The sequence below is a fragment of the Osmia bicornis genome, chromosome 1 (assembly GCF_907164935.1).
Source record: "Osmia bicornis bicornis chromosome 1, iOsmBic2.1, whole genome shotgun sequence".
In the NCBI taxonomy this organism is placed as follows: Eukaryota; Metazoa; Arthropoda; class Insecta; order Hymenoptera; family Megachilidae; genus Osmia; species Osmia bicornis.
Window position 1 is genome coordinate 14,951,423 of NC_060216.1, and position 18,462 is coordinate 14,969,884.

Consider the following 18,462-nt stretch of genomic DNA (forward strand, 5'->3'; position numbering starts at 1 on the left):
TTTTCATATAAAATTGATACTAAAAAAAAAGAATATCTAACGTATTTAACTACGGCTTAGGATATTTCCTGAATAAGACTTTTGAATAACCAAAATTTTGCATTTGAATTTGGTATCTATGATTATCAAAGGAAAAACCTACTAATATTAATGAAGAGGTTATGCGTAACATTGTGATATAAAAGATCAACCAAATTCAGAAGCGTGAACCCACCATGCAAGTATTATTGTGTTGTGACAGAAGGCAGTTTTCACAGGGCAACAACAGCTGATCAACAAAGATTAGAAAAATAATTTTATTATAAAAAAATACAAAAAAAAAAAATGAGAACTCATACAAGCATTTCACGCAAAGACAACACGTAAAAATGTGTTAACGAATAACGTTAAAATGATTACACGAATAGATGAACTGCACGACCATCTCTTTGTCTTGCGGCGCATCGTACTAGAGAATTTTTTAAGATACCAGGAAAAAAGAGGATACAGTGAGCAATGCCTTCTACTAGTACTATATAGGGTGAGTCATTAAAAACTGATATCTAATATTTTTTACTCGTGATAACTAATATCAACGAATTAAAATTTTAGCTGACAGTTTCCAGTGACTCGCCCTCTATATGTTCTTAATTTCATATTCCATTTTTGGTCTATGAATCTGTGAAACATTTAGAGAATTAAGGTTGTCGAGATTTAGTAGTTTGAAAAGGAATAAAAGATTTACGTATTATGTGAATTTCTAAAAATCTTTTTCATTGCCATGAATTACATCGCTCCTTCATTCTGTTTTTTTCTGAATGATTTCAAAATTCTTCACGGTCGCCCCGCAGTTGGCCAAGTAAAAGAGATTGCAGTGCAATTTCAAGTTTATGAAGCAACATTACCTGATTTTTTTTATCGCAAAATATATGATTATTTTTTAAAAAAAGAGAAGCGATAGTGCGGAGCTTTAGCATGTAAGTCGAGTGTACAATTACTGACTAGAAACAAAGAAGGCGTGTTTGAATAGTGCGCCACTGACAAAAAAAAGCCATGCTCACACCGCCAAACACATGATGAGGAGTACCGTATTGTATTTCGTTTGTACATTTGTGTTTAATCACCTCCATCTACAGTTATGTTCAACTATCCTATAAATACCTATGTATCTTCCAAATAAAGATCTAATTCAACCCTGCTAACTAGCCTATCGTACAAGCGTTTCACTCTTCAGCTTGTTCTCAAATAAAAAAAAAATGGAATAAAATATTTGATTAATCATAAATATATAGTAGTGCTATTTTTCTTTGTTTTTACAAAGTCATTAAATGTTCATTCATTATGATATTAATACATTCAAATTCAATAATAAAATTACTACATTTCCGACAAGACTTGATATGCGGTAACAGGCCGGGGTCACGCCGGTATAAATTAGCCGTTTCCCGCGGACGCAAGGGGAAGGGGATGGTATATTTTTATTCTCCGATTGTGGCGCCATCTATACACAAACCGCGCAAACTACTCGACGAGTTACCAATAGATTCCCCGCGATATTGGCGCCATCTATCGGGAACTCGCTGAAACTACTTGCCGAATGGTTTCCGCAAGTTTTTGATAGATGGCGCTAGTGTTCCCTGTTTCAAAAAATCGATCGATAACTCGTTGAGTAGTTTGCGCCGTTCTTGTATAGATGGCGTTAGAATCGAATTTTTAAGAAAGCTGTTTTTGGCGGTCTTTTTAAAATACAAGTTTGACAAACAATTATTTTAATAATTTCTTGGTCTTGTTTCTTAAAAAAATAGATTCAAAGGAAAACCAAATCGTGGCTTTTGAGTAGTGATTGCGAGGTATGGTAAGACCACCATGACTGTCAAATCAACTGTGCTCATGTAATAAATCTATTCTTACTTGGGGATGTCTAGGACCCTCCAAACCGTAACCCTTCGAGCACAAAAACATGTCCAATCTTTTTCATCTGTAGTCATTGGTATAGATCATTAATTACTTTGATAATATTGCGAGAAAAATGTCACTTAAAATGTTTTCTAAATTCAATAGGAGCTTATTGCTTGCTAATTTTAATTTTCCTAAATGCCATGTACATAGTATGTTACGAATACATGATACTGATTTGGAAAGTAATGCTGGAAAACTTATAAAAGTACAGGTTAGCTCGTGTTTTATCATTTTGTTTAATGCTTTATTGTTTAAATTTTTCTAAATCTTAAATTTTACAAAAGTTCTTATATTATGTGCGTAAGTTTTCTTTTTGTTTACTGTTTTACATCTTGTTATTCGTGATGTCAGTCGTAACACTTTACAAATCTAGGGTTGGGTTCGTGCACTCAGAAAGATGAAAAACAATATTTTTATTGATATTACGGATGGATCAACTGCTAAAATGTTACAAGTTGTCCTACCAACAGATAATAAACCAGATAACTTAAGTTATGGAAGTAGTATCACAGCAGAAGGCAAGTTAGCTTTAGCTCCAAATGGTAGAATTGAATTACACGCAAACAATCTTATTGTAATTGGTTCATGTGATGTTATGGATGGATATCCTTTTGCTCCAAGGAAAATATATGCTGAGGAATACATTAGGAAGTATTTGCATTTGAGGCCAAGAACTAGGATATTTTCATGTTTGCTAAGGTTACGTGATATAGCATCTGTATCTATTCAAAATCATTTAAGAAATAGAGGTTTCATTAATGTCCATACACCTATTTTAACTTCAAATGATTGCGAAGGTGCTGGTGAATTATTTTTGGTAAAACCATCTTCTGAAGCAATATTAAAAGCAATGAAAAGAGAGGATGTTACAGAAGAAGAATCATATTTTAATACTAAAACATTTTTAACAGTTTCTGGGCAATTACATTTAGAGGCTGTTGCGAGGTACACAATTTTTCAAGTAATTATTAGTAAAAAATTATCAGGTTATTAAGTTGTATATAAATTCTACAATTTTTCAGAGCCCTTACAAAGGTCTATACCTTTGGACCAACATTCAGAGCTGAAAATTCTAAGTCAAGATTACATTTATCTGAATTTCGTATGTTAGAAGCTGAGTTAGCATTTATTAATAGTATTGATGATATAATGGATGAAGTTGAACTATTGATAAAAAATATAACTAAAGATATACTTGAAAAAGGTGCTTCTGACATCCATGAAATGAAGTGCCCAGAAGTACAATGGTTAAATGAAAACTTTACACGTATGACATATGATGAGGCAATTAATATTTTACAGAATAATGAGAAATCTTTTCAACAGCCTGTTACACTTGAAACAGGCATTTCTAAGGAGCATGAATTATTTTTAGTAAAGCATAACAACAATGTTCCTATATTCGTTATAAATTGGCCAAAAGAAAGTAAACCTTTTTATATGAAAGAATGTGAAAATGATGCTTCAAAGGTAAAACAACTATTAGAATGATAAATATAACTTTTTAAAGCAATAAGCATTGTAAGGGTATATATATATGTTGCTTTTTTCTAAAGGTTGCTGCAATGGATCTTTTAGTACCAATTGTAGGAGAATTAGTAGGAGGAAGTATACGCGAAGATGACTATGAAAAATTAAAATCAAAATTACCTGTAACATCTAATCTTTCTTGGTATTTAGAACTTCGTAAATATGGTAATGTTACCACAGGGGGTTTTGGAATGGGGTTTGAAAGATTTTTACAATGTCTTTTTGACATACCAAATATCAAAGATACTCTTCCTTTTCCGAGGTGGCCCCATAATTGCAGTTTATGAATAAACTTTTTAAGATTGTTGTGTACGTGATTTCCCCGCATTAAATGACATTATTTGCTCTTAAAACATGAAATAAAAGTAACTTAAATAGGAACAAAATAGAGCATTTGTAAAATAATTATAATTATATAGTTATTCTTTATAAGATGAAAGCACAACATTTATTGAATTTATTTTATTAACTTTCAATACTACAAAACTCACAACATTAAGGACAAGGATTAAACAGTAACTTAGATAAATCTTTTTTCTGAAAATAAGTTTTATTGAATATCGAAACAAATCTCAACTAAAGAATAACTTTCTTATTAATACCTCTTTATTTCTTGAAATATTTGTATGATTAAAAATTTAAACTTAAGTTTTTCAGCAATCACGAGTATCGTAAAGGATATTTTAGATAGGTGAATTTAGGATCATAAATAAGCAATCAAAGGAAATCAGACCCCGAATAATTAACAAGATTTTTTTTATACAACAAAATAATCCTCCTCTAGTAGTAACTGTTTTTTTCTTTTCCTTACCCAATATCGTCGGGATTATTTTAATGTTGGTATTATATACACATTATAGTCAACAATGTTATATCACACAATTTGTATGTACACCTAACTGAATTGGGTAATTTTTCATTATTTCTCACGGGACCTTAATTTCGTGCTTTGTAAAATCATAATGGAGCTGACACTTCTAAAAAACAATATCGAATATCATTCGAATATTTTTACAAAGTACAAACGGTATGAAATTCTCGACGAGTCCTGTGCATATCAGTATACATTTCTGACATATTCCTGCCACGAAATGTAATTGCACTCAATATTCTTGGGAATGCTACTATACCATACCTCATTCTAATTAAACCATTTCGATTACGTTAAATATATACAGTTCTTGTTCTCTTTTCACCTTAATTAGAATTTAAAAACTACATACACGCATACACTAATACTCTCACACATTATAACACACATAATTAACTTATACGACATGATATTTGAATAACAGAATAATGCTTGTTAGAAACGATTAATTTCTCACCGTATTAGTGAATTAATGGATAAAACCCACCGTACGAAATATAAACGAAAGTGCAGAAGAACGAATTATACAATAAAAAAATAAGAAAGTTTAAAATCCATGTTGTATCAAGTCGTATAAGTTGCACAAATGTGATGTACAATGTATCGATACTTAGCTTTAAGTAGCGCTAAACATAAAATACACTCAAATCGCACAAATCTTTTTTTACACACTCTCACACATACACATACTCATACTCCAAATACATTACATACATTATTTACATAATCGAGCATAGTCCAGATAGCTCTTTCCCTCGCTCCACAGGAGGTAAAACAGACAGTTTTCTACCTTGCAAAGCAGGTTTAATAGAGGCAGGCACCAAAGGTTCTATTATTTCTTCAGCAGGTGTTTCAACTACAGGTTTTTCCTTTTCCTTTGATTCTTCCGGTTCTTTATTAATACACAATGGTTTTGTAATGTTAATTTTAATTCGAGATGGCGCAGCTGGCATTGTTGCGGGTGTAGAATCCAATTCTACATTTCCATCGATGGAGCTTTTTACAGCAGCATACGTCGTATCCACCGCTGCAGGCTCGCTTATTATGCTTTCTTCAGGTTCTATTCGTAAAATTATTTAATAAATTAGTTCTTGTAATTATACATTTAGCTACACGCAAGTGTTTGAAATATCATGTACAATACATACCTGGTTCTGCATCAACAGGTTCTTCCTTAATTTCAACATTACTGAAATCGAACTGTTCTTCTTCTGGTTGTTCCTCAGGCTCATCAAGCGGTTCTTCTTTAATTTTTATATTTTCAAACGATTTGTCTACATTTTCTGTTTCAGGTGCATCCATTTCAATTTTCGTGGATGCAACATCTTTTTCCGTGTGTTCATCAGTCTCCTTACTACTAGATTCTAATTCTTGCTCTTCCGCTTTTTCAGCTTGTTCTAATTTATCTGTAATCGTAGGTTCTTCTACATTTTCCATTTCAAACATTTCTTGCGATACATTATCTTCCGCTATTCCGCTCGATGGCTCTACTGTTTCGAATTCAGTATTTAACCCTTCTACAGTTAATTCATCAGTCTTGTTTTCTTCTGCAGACATTTCATCGGAGTTCTCTTTCTTCTCATCTTCCATCTCCTCAATTGTTTCTTCAAGGGCTAATGCAGATTTCTCCAAAGCTCTCTAAAGGTGCAAACAAGCAAAGTAACATTAGTAACTTGAGTTTCGATAAACAGTATGAAAATTAAGTAAAATGTGATCTGACAACTATAAACGTGCAAACATGTAACGTGTAGGTACCAGCTTCATTTTTAAGTTAATTATACCGCAAATCAAATTTTTATTACCTTGTGTTACCACTTATTTACAAAATAATGAAAATCAATACACGACAATAAATCATATACTTAATATATATATATTAAAGAAAAAGAGAAATTAAATTAAAAAGTACGTTGTGGCATTTACGTTACGTTTCTTAGTGCCTAATTATTTCCACTATATTTATAAGTGAAGAAATTTTCTGTAAGTGCAATATATGATTAATTATTAAGAAGCACATACCACAAGACTCTTTTCCTATTTTTTTGTAAGAATGCAACAGATAGAAAATTCATTAATAAACACATCGATATTGATTGAAAGTATGATAGCGAATTTTAACATATAAAACGGAAAGGAAGATATCAGAATTAAACTTACCTTGTAATCATCAAGACACAACGGATGGTAATTCTTTCCTTCAAAATTAATTGATGGTCTTAAATGCCATTCTTCTTTCTCTTCATTATAAAATTGTTCAAATGCATCGTGACAGACTTGGCACCTGGAATCTTCATCGGATCCAGTAGGAACACTAGGTTGTAACGCTTCTTGAGGAGAATCCTCCGCAGCAATACCTTCCGTATCCGCAGTTTGCTTTTCTGTTTCAAACCAGCTTTGTGCTGAAATAAACGGAAAAAATTGCGTTTATTTTTCACACGATTAAAGTATAAAAACAAAGAAAATAAATTGTACCTCTATCTTCCAGATCTTCAATTTCTTCAAATTGTATCCAATCGCTAACGTCGTAATACCAAGGTCGCGAATGAGCCTTTCTTGCAGAATCTCTTTCTCGTCTATTTTGTCTGAAATGCCAATCTAAATGGTGACTATACCGTGTTGCTAGTTCTGGTGCAAATCTAGCACCACAAGAACTGCACTGCATACCACTGTACAATGCTGCGGCGATAGCCGGTTGTTTACTGTAAAAAAGCATTTCATGTAGAAAATTAATATAAATTGAACATGAATTACATATATAATAACAATTGATTTAATTAAAAAAAAAACTTACACTTTAAGCGTTTCTGGTTTATCGAAAGAAACAGGGATAATTTCTGGTTCTTTCTTTTCTTCCTCTTCTTGCTTTTTCGGTTCAGAAAGATTCGGTACGATACCGGTTTCAACTAATCTCTGGAACAACTCATTCATATTCAAAGGTAGCGATAATGCTGGCGCAGTTGTAGGTGGATTTTCCACCGGTTCAGCTTGATAAGATAATCCAGATGCTGGTGCCATCGCTGATGGTAAAACCGAAGATAACATGTCTAATTGTAAATCTGAAAGAAAACAAGTTTTCGCTACAAGTCTAATGAAATATTACAAAAACAAGTATACCAGCTGTACATTTTAATATCATAGTATACGTTTTACGTAATATATCTCTGTAATAAATACAATATTTACCCGGTTTGGGTGTAGATCTTAGATCCGAACCATCCTGTGACGTCGATTCAGGTTCAATGGAAGAGAATTGTGCTGGTGCAGACGTTGAATCTACTTTCGGCTTTTGCGCCATTAAAGGTGGCGTGGGCGGTGATTCGATAGGTTCTTCACCTTTCATACCTGCAATCTTAACGTACCCTGGACGAACACCTCTCGGTAATACCGAAAATCTTATAAAATGTTTTTTATCCCTAACAATAATTGGCTTAGGCAATCCTCCGAACTCAACTTTAAACGGTCGACCATTCAAAAGTACCGTTTGTAATGAATCTATGAATTCCAATGTATGAGGTTTTCCTTCGATCTCGAATCTGTAAAAATTGTATATCATTATAGCATAGTAAAAGTGCGGTTTTATACATCAATCTTGGACAGAAAAATGTAATGTCAAAACTTACATCTGTGGCTTTGAATCCAAAAATACAGGAACCATGTTCCGTGCGTTAATAATTAGATTAATTTTAGCAACTACCAAGTCTGTTCTCTTTACAGTGCCGATTTTAACGTGGGGTGGAGGTCCTTCCAATTTGACACTAACTTTTTTACCACCAAGATCCACTGTTACAGGCATACCACCAAAGTAACATTCGTACCATCGATCATCAACGTATAATTCTCTGGTAGGAGCACCCAATTTAATTCTGTAAACATTTAATAATTTTAATGATACACTAAGCTTCAGCGTAGGATATTAACCCTTTAACTGCGGTTACTATTTATTTTTATTTTAGTGGTATATAAGCCACAGCCGCTATTTGATATTAGCAAAAATTAACATGTTGTTTATACACCACACCCACAGTTAAAGGGTTAATAAAACGTATAATATACCGTGATATTCATACACATACCTGTGAACTTCACCTTCGTACATAAATTCTTTATATTGATCATTAAATGCGCAAGTAATAGTATCTTTGTCATCGATTAAAATTCGTCGTATACCATCTTGGAATCCAATTTCTCTTGGATCATCCCAGTTCATGAAAACAACTCCAGTTTGACCGTAATATCTAATTTCACGTGGTATGCTGTCGATGTTTATAGATTTCATAGTGTCCCTTGCAATTTCATCTAATAATTTTGTATCTGGAGGTGGTAATTCACGGCTATGAGGATTTTGATTTTTCATCATCGTCGTAGTATAATTTTGATCGTTATCTTCAAGATCGTATTTCGACGAGGAATTCGGCGAAACATTTCTCGATGCGTTCAACGATGAAGATATACTTGTATTTGATATAAGATTCGATATTGGTCCGTTATTCATAAGCATTCCAGGTCCGTTCATACCCGATAACGATATAGGATTAGGCATACTCATAGAAGCGATTGGGCCATTGGATAGAATATTTGACATGAGCGGGCCATTAGGTCCTATCGGTCCCATCATTCCAGGGCCTAAACGTGGATTTGGACCAATCGTATTGAACCCACCATGATACTGATAATCAGGTCGCATTGGTCCAAAATGTCTTGGATTTTGCCACGGTCCGACAGGTCTGAAATCTGAATTAAAGTGTCCTTGAGGACCACCGCCGTACGGTGGTCCTGGCGGATGAGCCCACGGTCCTGGTTGCTGCTGCCATGGTTGATTCTGCCATCTAGGACTATTCAGATTTCTTGGAATGGGATGATCTTTATTTCTTAGTATTTCTTTATCATTAGAAGGGCTAAAAGTAGTACTACGATCCGCTTGACCGGCTATATCTAAGTTTACACCTTTCTCCCAAACGATAGAACCTACTTCTTTTTCTTTTCTTTGGGCAGCTCTCAATTTACGATCTTCACTCATATGTAAAACCTCTTGAATAAGAGTATTATATTGAGTTTTAGTGATAGAACCTTGATTCAATTGTTCGGCCGCTTGTTTCATTATTATTTCAATATTTCTATCTTCATTTTTCTCAGGCTTATCGTTTTCTCGACCCCTACGACCGGATCTACCGTCTTGATCTTCGTTCGATAACGTTCTTCTTCTTTCTTTAGGATCATCCGGAAGTTTATTATAAAGCCTAAGCCTACCCAATCTGTCTCTATTACGATCACGACTGTCTCGTTTATCATCGGCATTGTTAGCTTGCTTTTCTCTATCGTTCTTCGACGGTGTTTTCAGTTTTGCCCAACCATCTTTGCCATCTTCGCCAGATATCACAGGCGGAGGAGGTGTTGGTGGTCGTCCAGCTTTAGGATGAGTTAACGTTCGCAGATCAACATCTTCGTTTCCAAATAATCTATAAAGAAAAAGTTTTTCTTAACCGATCTTAGATACTGAGATTATAAAAAAATGGTTAAAGTACATACGCGTCAAATTTTTCAGCTTTCGTTTTCTTAGCCGAAGTCGATTCCATATGTTCAGAACTTTGTCTTTTGTTGGTATTAACCGGCGGTGGCAATACGCGCAGATCTAAGTCCTCTTCTGAAAAAGATTTTGAAATAAAGTGAAATAACTCGTGTATGGAACGAGAAGCATTAGATGTATATTTAGTTTTACCAATATATAGGATTCTTTGCATCCGCTTTTTGCATGCTAGTTTTATATCTTGGAAAATGAAAAAGATTTTTTGTTCAAGATAAGAGAAACAAAGAATATGATTTCACCCTCAAAAAGCATTAAACAGTATTGGGGCTGAAATCGTGATTGTACTTAAATACTTAGAGACTAAAAATTAGTATTAAGTAAAAAAGCAAAACAGCCACGTATTTTGCATGTTAACTCACCGCTAAGAAACATATAAAAATGCTTGACACACGTGCCTGTAAGCGATTTATATTTATGTTGAAAATAATGATACATTAACTCACTTTTTTCTGTTACCGAAGCAGTTGCCGTTGGAATAGGTAGAGTTGCTCTCAAATCTTCGTCTTTACTGGATGATTCCAAAGTTGGTTCCGCTGAAGTTTGAACGTTTCCAGCATTCGCTGGAGAGCGTACGGGGCTAAGACTGCCATCCTTGTTTCGCCTTACATAATTTCTCTGTCTAGCATTCGGCCGGATTTCTTTAAACGTAGGCGGATGAGGAGGAGATACTATTAATGAACCAGATTGTTCCTCCTCGGTGACACCACCGGAACTGCTTAGACTTGAATTTGATTTTGAATCGTTACGCCTGGGAATTCTATACGGAGGGCTTGGACTGCGTTTTCTGGATTTTGTATTCTTCTTTCGATTTTTAGAGGTTTGAAAGGATTGGGGAGAAGTACGCAAGGATGGTGAACTGTCTCCACTGTCTTTTTCACGAGATTTCGACCTAACAGGGCTTGCATCTCGGTCGATTTTCGGTATCTTATTCGGGGATGTTTGAGGTTGTTTAGATCGCGACTTGTTACCTGGCTTCCTATGCGAGGATTTCGAGGAAGTGGAAGATTTATCGATTGACGAAGACGAAGTACTCCGTGAATTTGTGCTCTTTGAATCTTTCGACTTAGAATCGTTACTCCCACCCCCTCTGTTACTCGCTGATAAAGAACTATTACTACCCACAGACAAATTTTGAGAACCTTTGGAACTATTACTGTTTAGGTTACCACTACTATTACTAGACAATCGAGGGTCTTTCTTTTGACTTGTTCGATGCGACACAGCATCTTTATTTGCGTTACCACTGAAATTTTTATTGTTATTATTTATGTTGAGGTTCGTATTAGCATTATTGTTATTACTAGCGTTTATCGTCGCAGTATCGGAGCCGGCAAGATTTGTCGGAGACTTGTTGATAGTGCTAGTTACAGCCTGTTTCGAAAGTAACTGCTGTTTTAATTGATCTGAAAGTACAGTGTTTGTATTTGCCGCTAACTGCGTATGGCCTTCACCCCGCGAATCCTTCTGAGTTGGTGTACTTATTCGCTGCCGAGGATCCACACACGTAACCGGTACATCTTGAGCCGAAGTGGTAGTAGTTTTTAGTCTTGGATCACGAGATACAGGCTTAGCTGAGGCAACTGCTATACTACTAGCTGGAGCAATTCGGGGACCATTATTCGTTCCTGCGTTTTTTAGAAGCGAAGCAGTTGCTGCTGGAAACTTTAGATAAAAAAGAAGAAAGTGTTAGACAATATAGTACATCGCTATAATGGTATAATAGGTTTATGGAAATTAAATAATTACCTGTTTTGCTACTTGCTTTGGTGCTGGGGTTGGTGTAGTAGATGCAACAGGTTTCCCTTGAGTGATAGTTTCCGTAGTCGGTGTAACATGCGTTGTAGCTGTAGCCTATATTTAAATAAATGTGAATAAAATTCCAATACATTTTAAATATGCTATTGAAATAATGAAATTTCTTTCTGCTTACCAATTCCGCTTTCAAATTTCCTGCTTGTTTATCCAGTTGTCGTTGTTGCTGTTCTAAATTAGCTTTAGCCTGAAGGAGTTCCAATTCAATCTTCTTCTTTTGTAATTCTATTAGCTCCCGTTGTTTTTTCAATAACTGTTCTCGCATTGCTGCTTCTGTGGGCGTAACGGGATCACCCGGTGGTAACTTCACAGGTGCTACAATTGGTGGTGGTACAATAGCTGGGGTTGATTGCTGAGGCTGGAACAGTTAAAATATATACTGTGAACACACGAATGCACAATTTTATTTAAGTATAAAACTCGATCAATCTCACCATTGAAAAGAAACGAGGATTAACATGAATAGATCCTGAAGAAACACTAGTAGGAGAGGCAGTGATTGGCCAAGCAGGATCAATACTTTGTACCCGTACATCCAAGGAAAATAATTTCTTTGCAGGGAATACATCGTTCCATGTTTGTCTTAATTTCCACATGCTGGCTCTTGTATTTTCATCCACCTGTTCAATTATATAAGAATTAATACTTTTCAATTCTATGTTACTTTCCTCTACAAAGAAGAACTAGTGTATGATATCCAAAAGGCAAACAAATGAAAGTGCATCAACCTTTGTATTGACTAAATGATTATCTTATAGCACTGCTAACAGCATATGTAAGTAGTCTTACATATGCAATGTACGTTTCTTTCTATGACATACAACTATATTGTACATTGTATAGTAACTCAATTTTAGATTAAACAGAAAATGCATTAGAGAAACATACCTTTTCAAACACTCCACAAAAAGTATTAACAATATTTTGTGTGAAGAGATTCAAATATGCCCCGTTAACATTCTTCACAATTGAATCAATCAAATAAAGCACAGGTAATTTAATGTCACTTCTCACCTATTGAAATAAAATGTATTTTGTTTATATTTCAAACTATCAATTAATTAAAACTATTATTTCGCATAATAATATATGAAGAGAAGAATAAGCAAGAAAAGTTGTAAATCAGTAAATGATGTAATATAAAACAATTATTTCAGAAGTGCATATTTTTTACATGTAACTATTTTCTATAATACTATAATCTAAGCAAAGGAAGGATAACAAATAATGCATTATTGTTCTGAAAGATAAAGAAAGCTGATTTTTCTATCACTTATAATAAAAAAAAAAAAAAAACAACAAAAAACAAAAGGAAAATACTAAACAAGTGTTCAATAATGTAAACACAAATGCTGTATTTCATAATATACAAAGCTGCTTATATTATCTCCGTATAACTACAATAGATAAATAACCTTTTGTAGATGATTTTCAACAGCTTGAACAATTGCTGGAGCATGTTCCATGTTGTCCTCTGCTAACATTGTAAGCATATTAATCAAAGGTTTGCTGTTGATCGTCAGATCAGACAAAGATGAGATGTACTCATCAGCTATCTCCTTAGACTTTGTTGACATCATGCTGTTGTGTTGCCACTTGATAAATGCAACAAGTCTTCGTCAAATTGACAATAATTACACTGTGACACACAAAAACAGGTATTAAATAAACACATATACTTTTCATTACAGGAAGGCAATAAAATAAACACACATCTCTTATTCATTTTTTATTAAATTAAATATATTAAACTGAGTAACAAGAATTCATTTGTCTATTTTAAACTATAATATTAATAAACATTTAGACGCCTTTAATATGAAAAAGAAAAAAAAAAACATTTTTACAAACTGTTTTCTGAGCAAAATGTTATAAAATTATGAAAATTGATATTCATCACATTTATAAATGCTAAATTAGCTAAAAATTAACACAATCAGATATACATGTTCTATAAAATTGACAAACAGTTACATACTATCAGTATTGTAACAACTTTTGAGTAAACATTATTATTTATGTTACATAAATATGATAGTACGATACAATTAAATCATTCTAATACATAAGATATCTATACAAGGGAATGTATCATCTGTTTTTTAAGCAAGAAAGTGATGCAAAAACTTTGTTCACCATTACTTCTTGTTTTCTATGATTACACCATTTCACTTTTACTAAACTTAAATAATATAGGACAAATCATATTTAGCACATCTACAACTTTCAAACACCCATTGTGTACTACAACAAAATAATTAGATCAATGCCCTTAGAAAATCGAGCTAAACAGAAATTAGCACGTTACTGTTTCTATTTATGTAATATTATCTGGAATCATTTTACAAAAGTTTGATAGGCTGTGAACACATATTGATTTTTTTTGCATTCATTTAATAGAAGTGTGTTTATTAAAATATTTTTATTGCACTGTTATCGCAATGTCCATGCACATTCTAGAAGTTTAACACAAATACTAAATGTACACGAATATCTAACACGCATCTGGATTTCTTTAACGCCTTGTAAGCTAACTTAAACGACATTCAATATTACGAATTCACATTTTAGAGGGAGTTTTATTGGAAACACTATAAGCGACACTAATTAACATTTACCTTTTTAACGCATTTCGAAAAACTGGAATATCCCGAATTACGATTATTTTGACTTTTCGCGATAATCACGCGGATACTACTGCTACGCCGAATGGGATATCCACGTAAAATGGCTACCATTCCTTTGTACCTTCTAACGGGATTAAGTGCATATAAGGCTTACCGTGATTGGTTAGATTTCTTAACCTGTCGGTTGAATTTCGGCGAAAGACCAATCACAAGATTTGTTACAAAATTTAAGAACCAGTATAGCAAAATTTCAAAATTGTCCGCAAGTGTCGCTAGTACGCAAACTGGAAGAATATGGATGCATTTTCATTACAGCGATTTACTTAATCATGCTTCACATTGAAAAACAAAATCATACTCTATCTCTATATGAAAGAATAATCTTGTTCCGCGTATAATTTATGAGAAAACATGACAGAATACAAAGAATATTACATGTATAAAATGTTTTAAAATTGCAAAATGTATTTTTTGAAACATTACAAAAAATGTTGTTTTATGAACACACCATATGTAGCCGCCGAAGCGCGTAAATTGACGTGCTCGCTTGCATTCGCTTCTATGCGTTATGATCCGTTGGAGTAACGTTGTATATATACATTCATGCAACTCTAACCTTGCACATCTAAATAAATGAAATTATTACGTATAGATTTGTTTTTTATGCAATACAAAATATAGAAATATGAAGTAAATATAGACATTTATTTAATAGAATTGTTTGCATTTTATAAAACAAAATATTTACTACATATTTATATTTACAGAATCAGCGTTGATGGTTTACTTGTATATTTTCCGTACGATTATATTTATCCAGAACAGTATGCATATATGCTCGAGCTTAAGCGAGGCTTGGATGCAAAAGTATTTATTGAATACATTTTCCTTTAATATAGTTATTATAATAACTACATAATTATTAAAAATTTCCTTTATAAATTTTAGGGACACTGTTTGTTGGAAATGCCCTCAGGCACTGGCAAAACCATAACTCTTTTATCATTAATTGTAGCATATATGCTGGAAAATCCATTAGATATTACAAAATTAATTTATTGCTCTCGTACAGTACCAGAAATAGAAAAGGTTATAGAAGAATTAAAAAAGCTTATGGATTATTATGAAAAAGAAGCAGGAAATAAACCAAAAATTGTTGGGCTGGTACTTAGTTCAAGAAAAAATATGTGCATTCATCCAGAGGTAATTCATATTAGGTTTATTTAATTTAAAAATGTTATAAGTATCTTTATAATGTATGAATTAGGTAAGCAGAGAACGCGAAGGTAAAATTGTAGATGGACGCTGTCATGCTTTAACAGCATCATATATTCGTGAAAGACATAATTATGATGAATCTACACCAATCTGTAACTTTTATGAAGGATTCGATATGGAGGGGAAAGAACAAATGATGCCACCAGGCATATATTCTATTGATGACTTGAAAGAATATGGTAGAGATCGTAATTGGTGTCCATATTTTCTTGCAAGGTTTACAGTAAGCATTTTTGAAAATAAGTTGTAAATGTTTGTACTAAATGACCTACTAACTTTGATATATAATTTTAGATTTTACATGCTCAAATTGTAGTATACAGTTATCATTATTTACTGGATCCTAAAATTGCAGAAAGCGTATCAAAAGAATTAAGCAAAAGTTCTGTAGTAGTTTTTGATGAAGCTCACAACATAGGTACAATGCATTTCATATTTAATATATTCTCGGCGGCTCACGCGCTTGGCACGTGAAAATCCTTTGTTACTCTTTAGTTCTTAGCTAATCCTGCAGTCAACATGTTGAAATTATAAAAATTTACAGAAATTCATTTACTATTGTATTCATTGCAGATAATGTATGTATTGATTCAATGAGTGTAAAAATAAACAGAAGAATCTTAGAAAAAAGTTCTGCTAATATACAATTTCTTGAGAAAACAGTGACAGAGTAAGTTAAATTTTTAATTATATATTATTTATATAATTATATAATATTAAGGATTATTGTTAATATTTGTAACTTAGGATGAGAGAAGATGATGCAAATAAATTAAAAGAGGAATACGAAAGATTAGTAGAAGGATTAAAAGACGCGCGAGTCGCAAGAGAAACTGATATTATCTTGGCTAATCCTGTTTTACCAGATGAAGTTTTACAAGGTAAATTTTGTATTTTTAATAATTTTTAAACTTAAAGTATTTATAAATTAAATTTATACTTCATATTTTTTACAGAGGTAGTTCCTGGTAACATAAGAAATGCAGAACATTTTATCTGCTTTTTGAAACGATTTGTAGAATATTTAAAAACGCGTTTACGTGTACAACACGTTGTTCAAGAATCGCCTGCTGCATTTTTACGAGATGTTCAAGCAAAAGTTTCAATAGAACGTAAACTTTTACGATTTTGCGCTGAACGATTAGGTTCTTTTTTACGTACCATGGAAATAACAGATCTAACTGATTTTTCACCAATAATTTTGGTGACTCATCTTGCAACATTAGTCTCTACATATACCAAAGGATTTACGATCATAGTAGAACCGTTTGATGATAAATCGCCTACAGTTTTGAATCCGATTCTTCATTTCAGTTGTTTAGATTCGTCCATTGCGATGAAACCTATATTTGATCGGTTTCAATCAGTAGTTATTACCTCAGGAACATTGTCTCCATTAGATATGTATCCTAAAATTTTAAATTTTCACCCGGTTATAATGTCGTCTTTTACAATGACATTAGCTAGACCATGTCTTTTACCTATGGTAAGTTAATATTAATTCTTTTAAAACACTGATGTTATCAAATAAGTTAATATTATTTTAATATCAGATTGTAGGAAAAGGTAATGATCAAGTTACAATTTCATCAAAGTATGAAACAAGAGAAGATGTTGCTGTTATAAGAAACTATGGCCAGCTATTGGTTGAATTTGCTGCTACTGTTCCTGATGGATTAGTCTGTTTCTTCACTTCTTATTTTTACATGGAATCTGTAGTAGCTGCATGGTTTGTATCTATTCTATTACGTTTATGGAAACATATTTTTATTCACATTTTTATAGGTACGACCAAGGCGTGGTGGACCAACTTCAGAGGCATAAATTATTATTCATTGAAACTCAAGATTCTGCCGAAACGAGTTTAGCTCTGATAAATTATATAAAGGCTTGCGAAAATGGAAGGGGTGCTGTTCTTCTTTCCGTAGCGCGTGGAAAAGTATCAGAAGGGGTTGATTTTGATCATCATTTAGGAAGAGCAGTTCTAATGTTCGGGATACCTTATGTATATACACAATCACGTATTTTAAAAGCACGATTAGAGTATCTTCGTGATCAATTTCAAGTAAATTTTCACATAATATGGTACATGAAATTTATATATGTATATATTAATATTGGTAACAATAATATATTTATTCTTTTAGATAAGAGAAAATGATTTCTTGACATTTGACGCGATGAGGCATGCGGCACAATGTGTCGGTAGAGCAATTAGAGGCAAAACTGATTATGGTATTATGGTCTTTGCAGATAAGGTAATAATCAATCTTGTTTTTTAGTCATCTAATTATTTCACCTCACTTGTTTTTTTTTCTGTTTTAGAGATTTTCAAGGATAGATAAACGAAGTAAATTACCAAAATGGATACAGGAACATCTAACTGATAATTTATGTAACTTGTCAACCGAGGAGGCTGTACAGGTAAGTTTTGAAACTTACAAATTGCAAAATAATTCATGTTCTATTATAATGTTTAGATAAGTAAACGCTGGTTACGTCAAATGGCTCAGCCATTCACACGCGAAAATCAATTAGGATTGTCATTATTGACACGAGAACAGCTTGAAAAAGAAGAATATGGTAAAATAGAAGAACAAGCACAGCAAAATTAAATATTTTAATGTTATATTTATAATAAATTGTTTGTGCCATTCTTAAATACGATATGTAGTTTGTACTTTGTATTATAGTGAGAAAAGGAAATAATTATAAAAGATTGTAACAAAAATAATTTTTTTAACAATATATAATTTTTGTAAGCTATTAAAACTACGAATTTTATAAAAAATTAAATTTTACTATCTAATAATATAAAAAAT

At 32.9% G+C, this 18,462-nt stretch overlaps 3 protein-coding genes across 5 annotated transcripts; 2 read left to right on the forward strand and 1 right to left on the reverse strand.

The window, feature by feature from the left end:
- The first annotated feature begins 1,837 nt into the window (after window positions 1-1,837).
- LOC114883203 (probable asparagine--tRNA ligase, mitochondrial) lies at window positions 1,838-3,913 on the forward strand. Of its 2 annotated transcripts, XM_046285847.1 has the most exons (5): window positions 1,838-2,149; window positions 2,312-2,456; window positions 2,736-2,883; window positions 2,961-3,408; window positions 3,495-3,913. In XM_046285847.1, exons 1-5 carry the CDS (start codon window positions 2,009-2,011, stop codon window positions 3,753-3,755), a joined length of 1,143 nt encoding a protein of 380 aa, XP_046141803.1. In that variant the 5' UTR covers window positions 1,838-2,008; the 3' UTR covers window positions 3,756-3,913. The 2 variants fall into 2 exon arrangements, with proteins under 2 accessions (XP_046141803.1, XP_029056600.1); XM_029200767.2 differs by having other exon boundaries at window positions 1,841-2,149; window positions 2,312-2,883.
- A 139-nt stretch (window positions 3,914-4,052) lies between these two features.
- LOC114883201 lies at window positions 4,053-14,471 on the reverse strand. 2 transcript variants are annotated; one of them, XM_029200764.2, is made up of 17 exons: window positions 14,354-14,471; window positions 13,151-13,374; window positions 12,624-12,749; window positions 12,170-12,355; window positions 11,854-12,093; window positions 11,670-11,774; window positions 10,367-11,585; window positions 9,866-9,980; window positions 8,413-9,795; window positions 7,960-8,202; window positions 7,523-7,872; window positions 7,131-7,395; window positions 6,812-7,038; window positions 6,497-6,738; window positions 6,359-6,373; window positions 5,488-5,977; window positions 4,053-5,399 (listed from the first exon to the last, which is right to left on the reverse strand). In XM_029200764.2, exons 2-17 carry the CDS (start codon window positions 13,313-13,315, stop codon window positions 5,059-5,061), a joined length of 5,712 nt encoding a protein of 1,903 aa, XP_029056597.1. In that variant the 5' UTR covers window positions 13,316-13,374; window positions 14,354-14,471; the 3' UTR covers window positions 4,053-5,058. The 2 variants fall into 2 exon arrangements, with proteins under 2 accessions (XP_029056597.1, XP_029056598.1); XM_029200765.2 differs by lacking the exon at window positions 6,359-6,373.
- A 461-nt stretch (window positions 14,472-14,932) lies between these two features.
- On the forward strand, window positions 14,933-18,410 carry LOC114883202 (general transcription and DNA repair factor IIH helicase subunit XPD). The gene is made up of 13 exons (XM_029200766.2): window positions 14,933-15,052; window positions 15,130-15,229; window positions 15,311-15,565; window positions 15,630-15,863; window positions 15,935-16,058; window positions 16,214-16,310; window positions 16,388-16,521; window positions 16,597-17,126; window positions 17,194-17,369; window positions 17,426-17,705; window positions 17,788-17,898; window positions 17,966-18,064; window positions 18,121-18,410. The coding sequence occupies exons 1-13, from the start codon at window positions 15,048-15,050 to the stop codon at window positions 18,253-18,255; spliced, it is 2,280 nt and encodes a 759-aa protein (XP_029056599.1). The 5' UTR covers window positions 14,933-15,047; the 3' UTR covers window positions 18,256-18,410.
- The last annotated feature ends 52 nt before the right edge of the window (window positions 18,411-18,462 follow it).

What these genes read in the sequence shown, in the direction of transcription:
- LOC114883202 (XM_029200766.2), top strand. An exon ending in GACCATGTCTTTTACCTATG is followed by an intron (nt 17,127 to 17,193) that starts GTAAGTTAATAT and finishes TTTTAATATCAG; the next exon opens with ATTGTAGGAAAAGGTAATGA. An exon ending in CAACCGAGGAGGCTGTACAG is followed by an intron (nt 18,065 to 18,120) that starts GTAAGTTTTGAA and finishes TATAATGTTTAG; the next exon opens with ATAAGTAAACGCTGGTTACG.
- LOC114883201 (XM_029200764.2), bottom strand. Translation starts at nt 13,315, where the DNA reads ATGATGTCAACAAAGTCTAAGGAGATAGCTGATGAGTACATCTCATCT. An exon ending in TTTGTGGAGTGTTTGAAAAG is followed by an intron (nt 12,356 to 12,623) that starts GTATGTTTCTCT and finishes ATAATTGAACAG; the next exon opens with GTGGATGAAAATACAAGAGC. An exon ending in AAAGCTGAAAAATTTGACGC is followed by an intron (nt 9,796 to 9,865) that starts GTATGTACTTTA and finishes TTTTCTTTATAG; the next exon opens with ATTATTTGGAAACGAAGATG.
- LOC114883203 (XM_029200767.2), top strand. Translation starts at nt 2,009, where the DNA reads ATGTCACTTAAAATGTTTTCTAAATTCAATAGGAGCTTATTGCTTGCT. An exon ending in GAAAACTTATAAAAGTACAG is followed by an intron (nt 2,150 to 2,311) that starts GTTAGCTCGTGT and finishes TTACAAATCTAG; the next exon opens with GGTTGGGTTCGTGCACTCAG. An exon ending in CATTTAGAGGCTGTTGCGAG is followed by an intron (nt 2,884 to 2,960) that starts GTACACAATTTT and finishes ACAATTTTTCAG; the next exon opens with AGCCCTTACAAAGGTCTATA.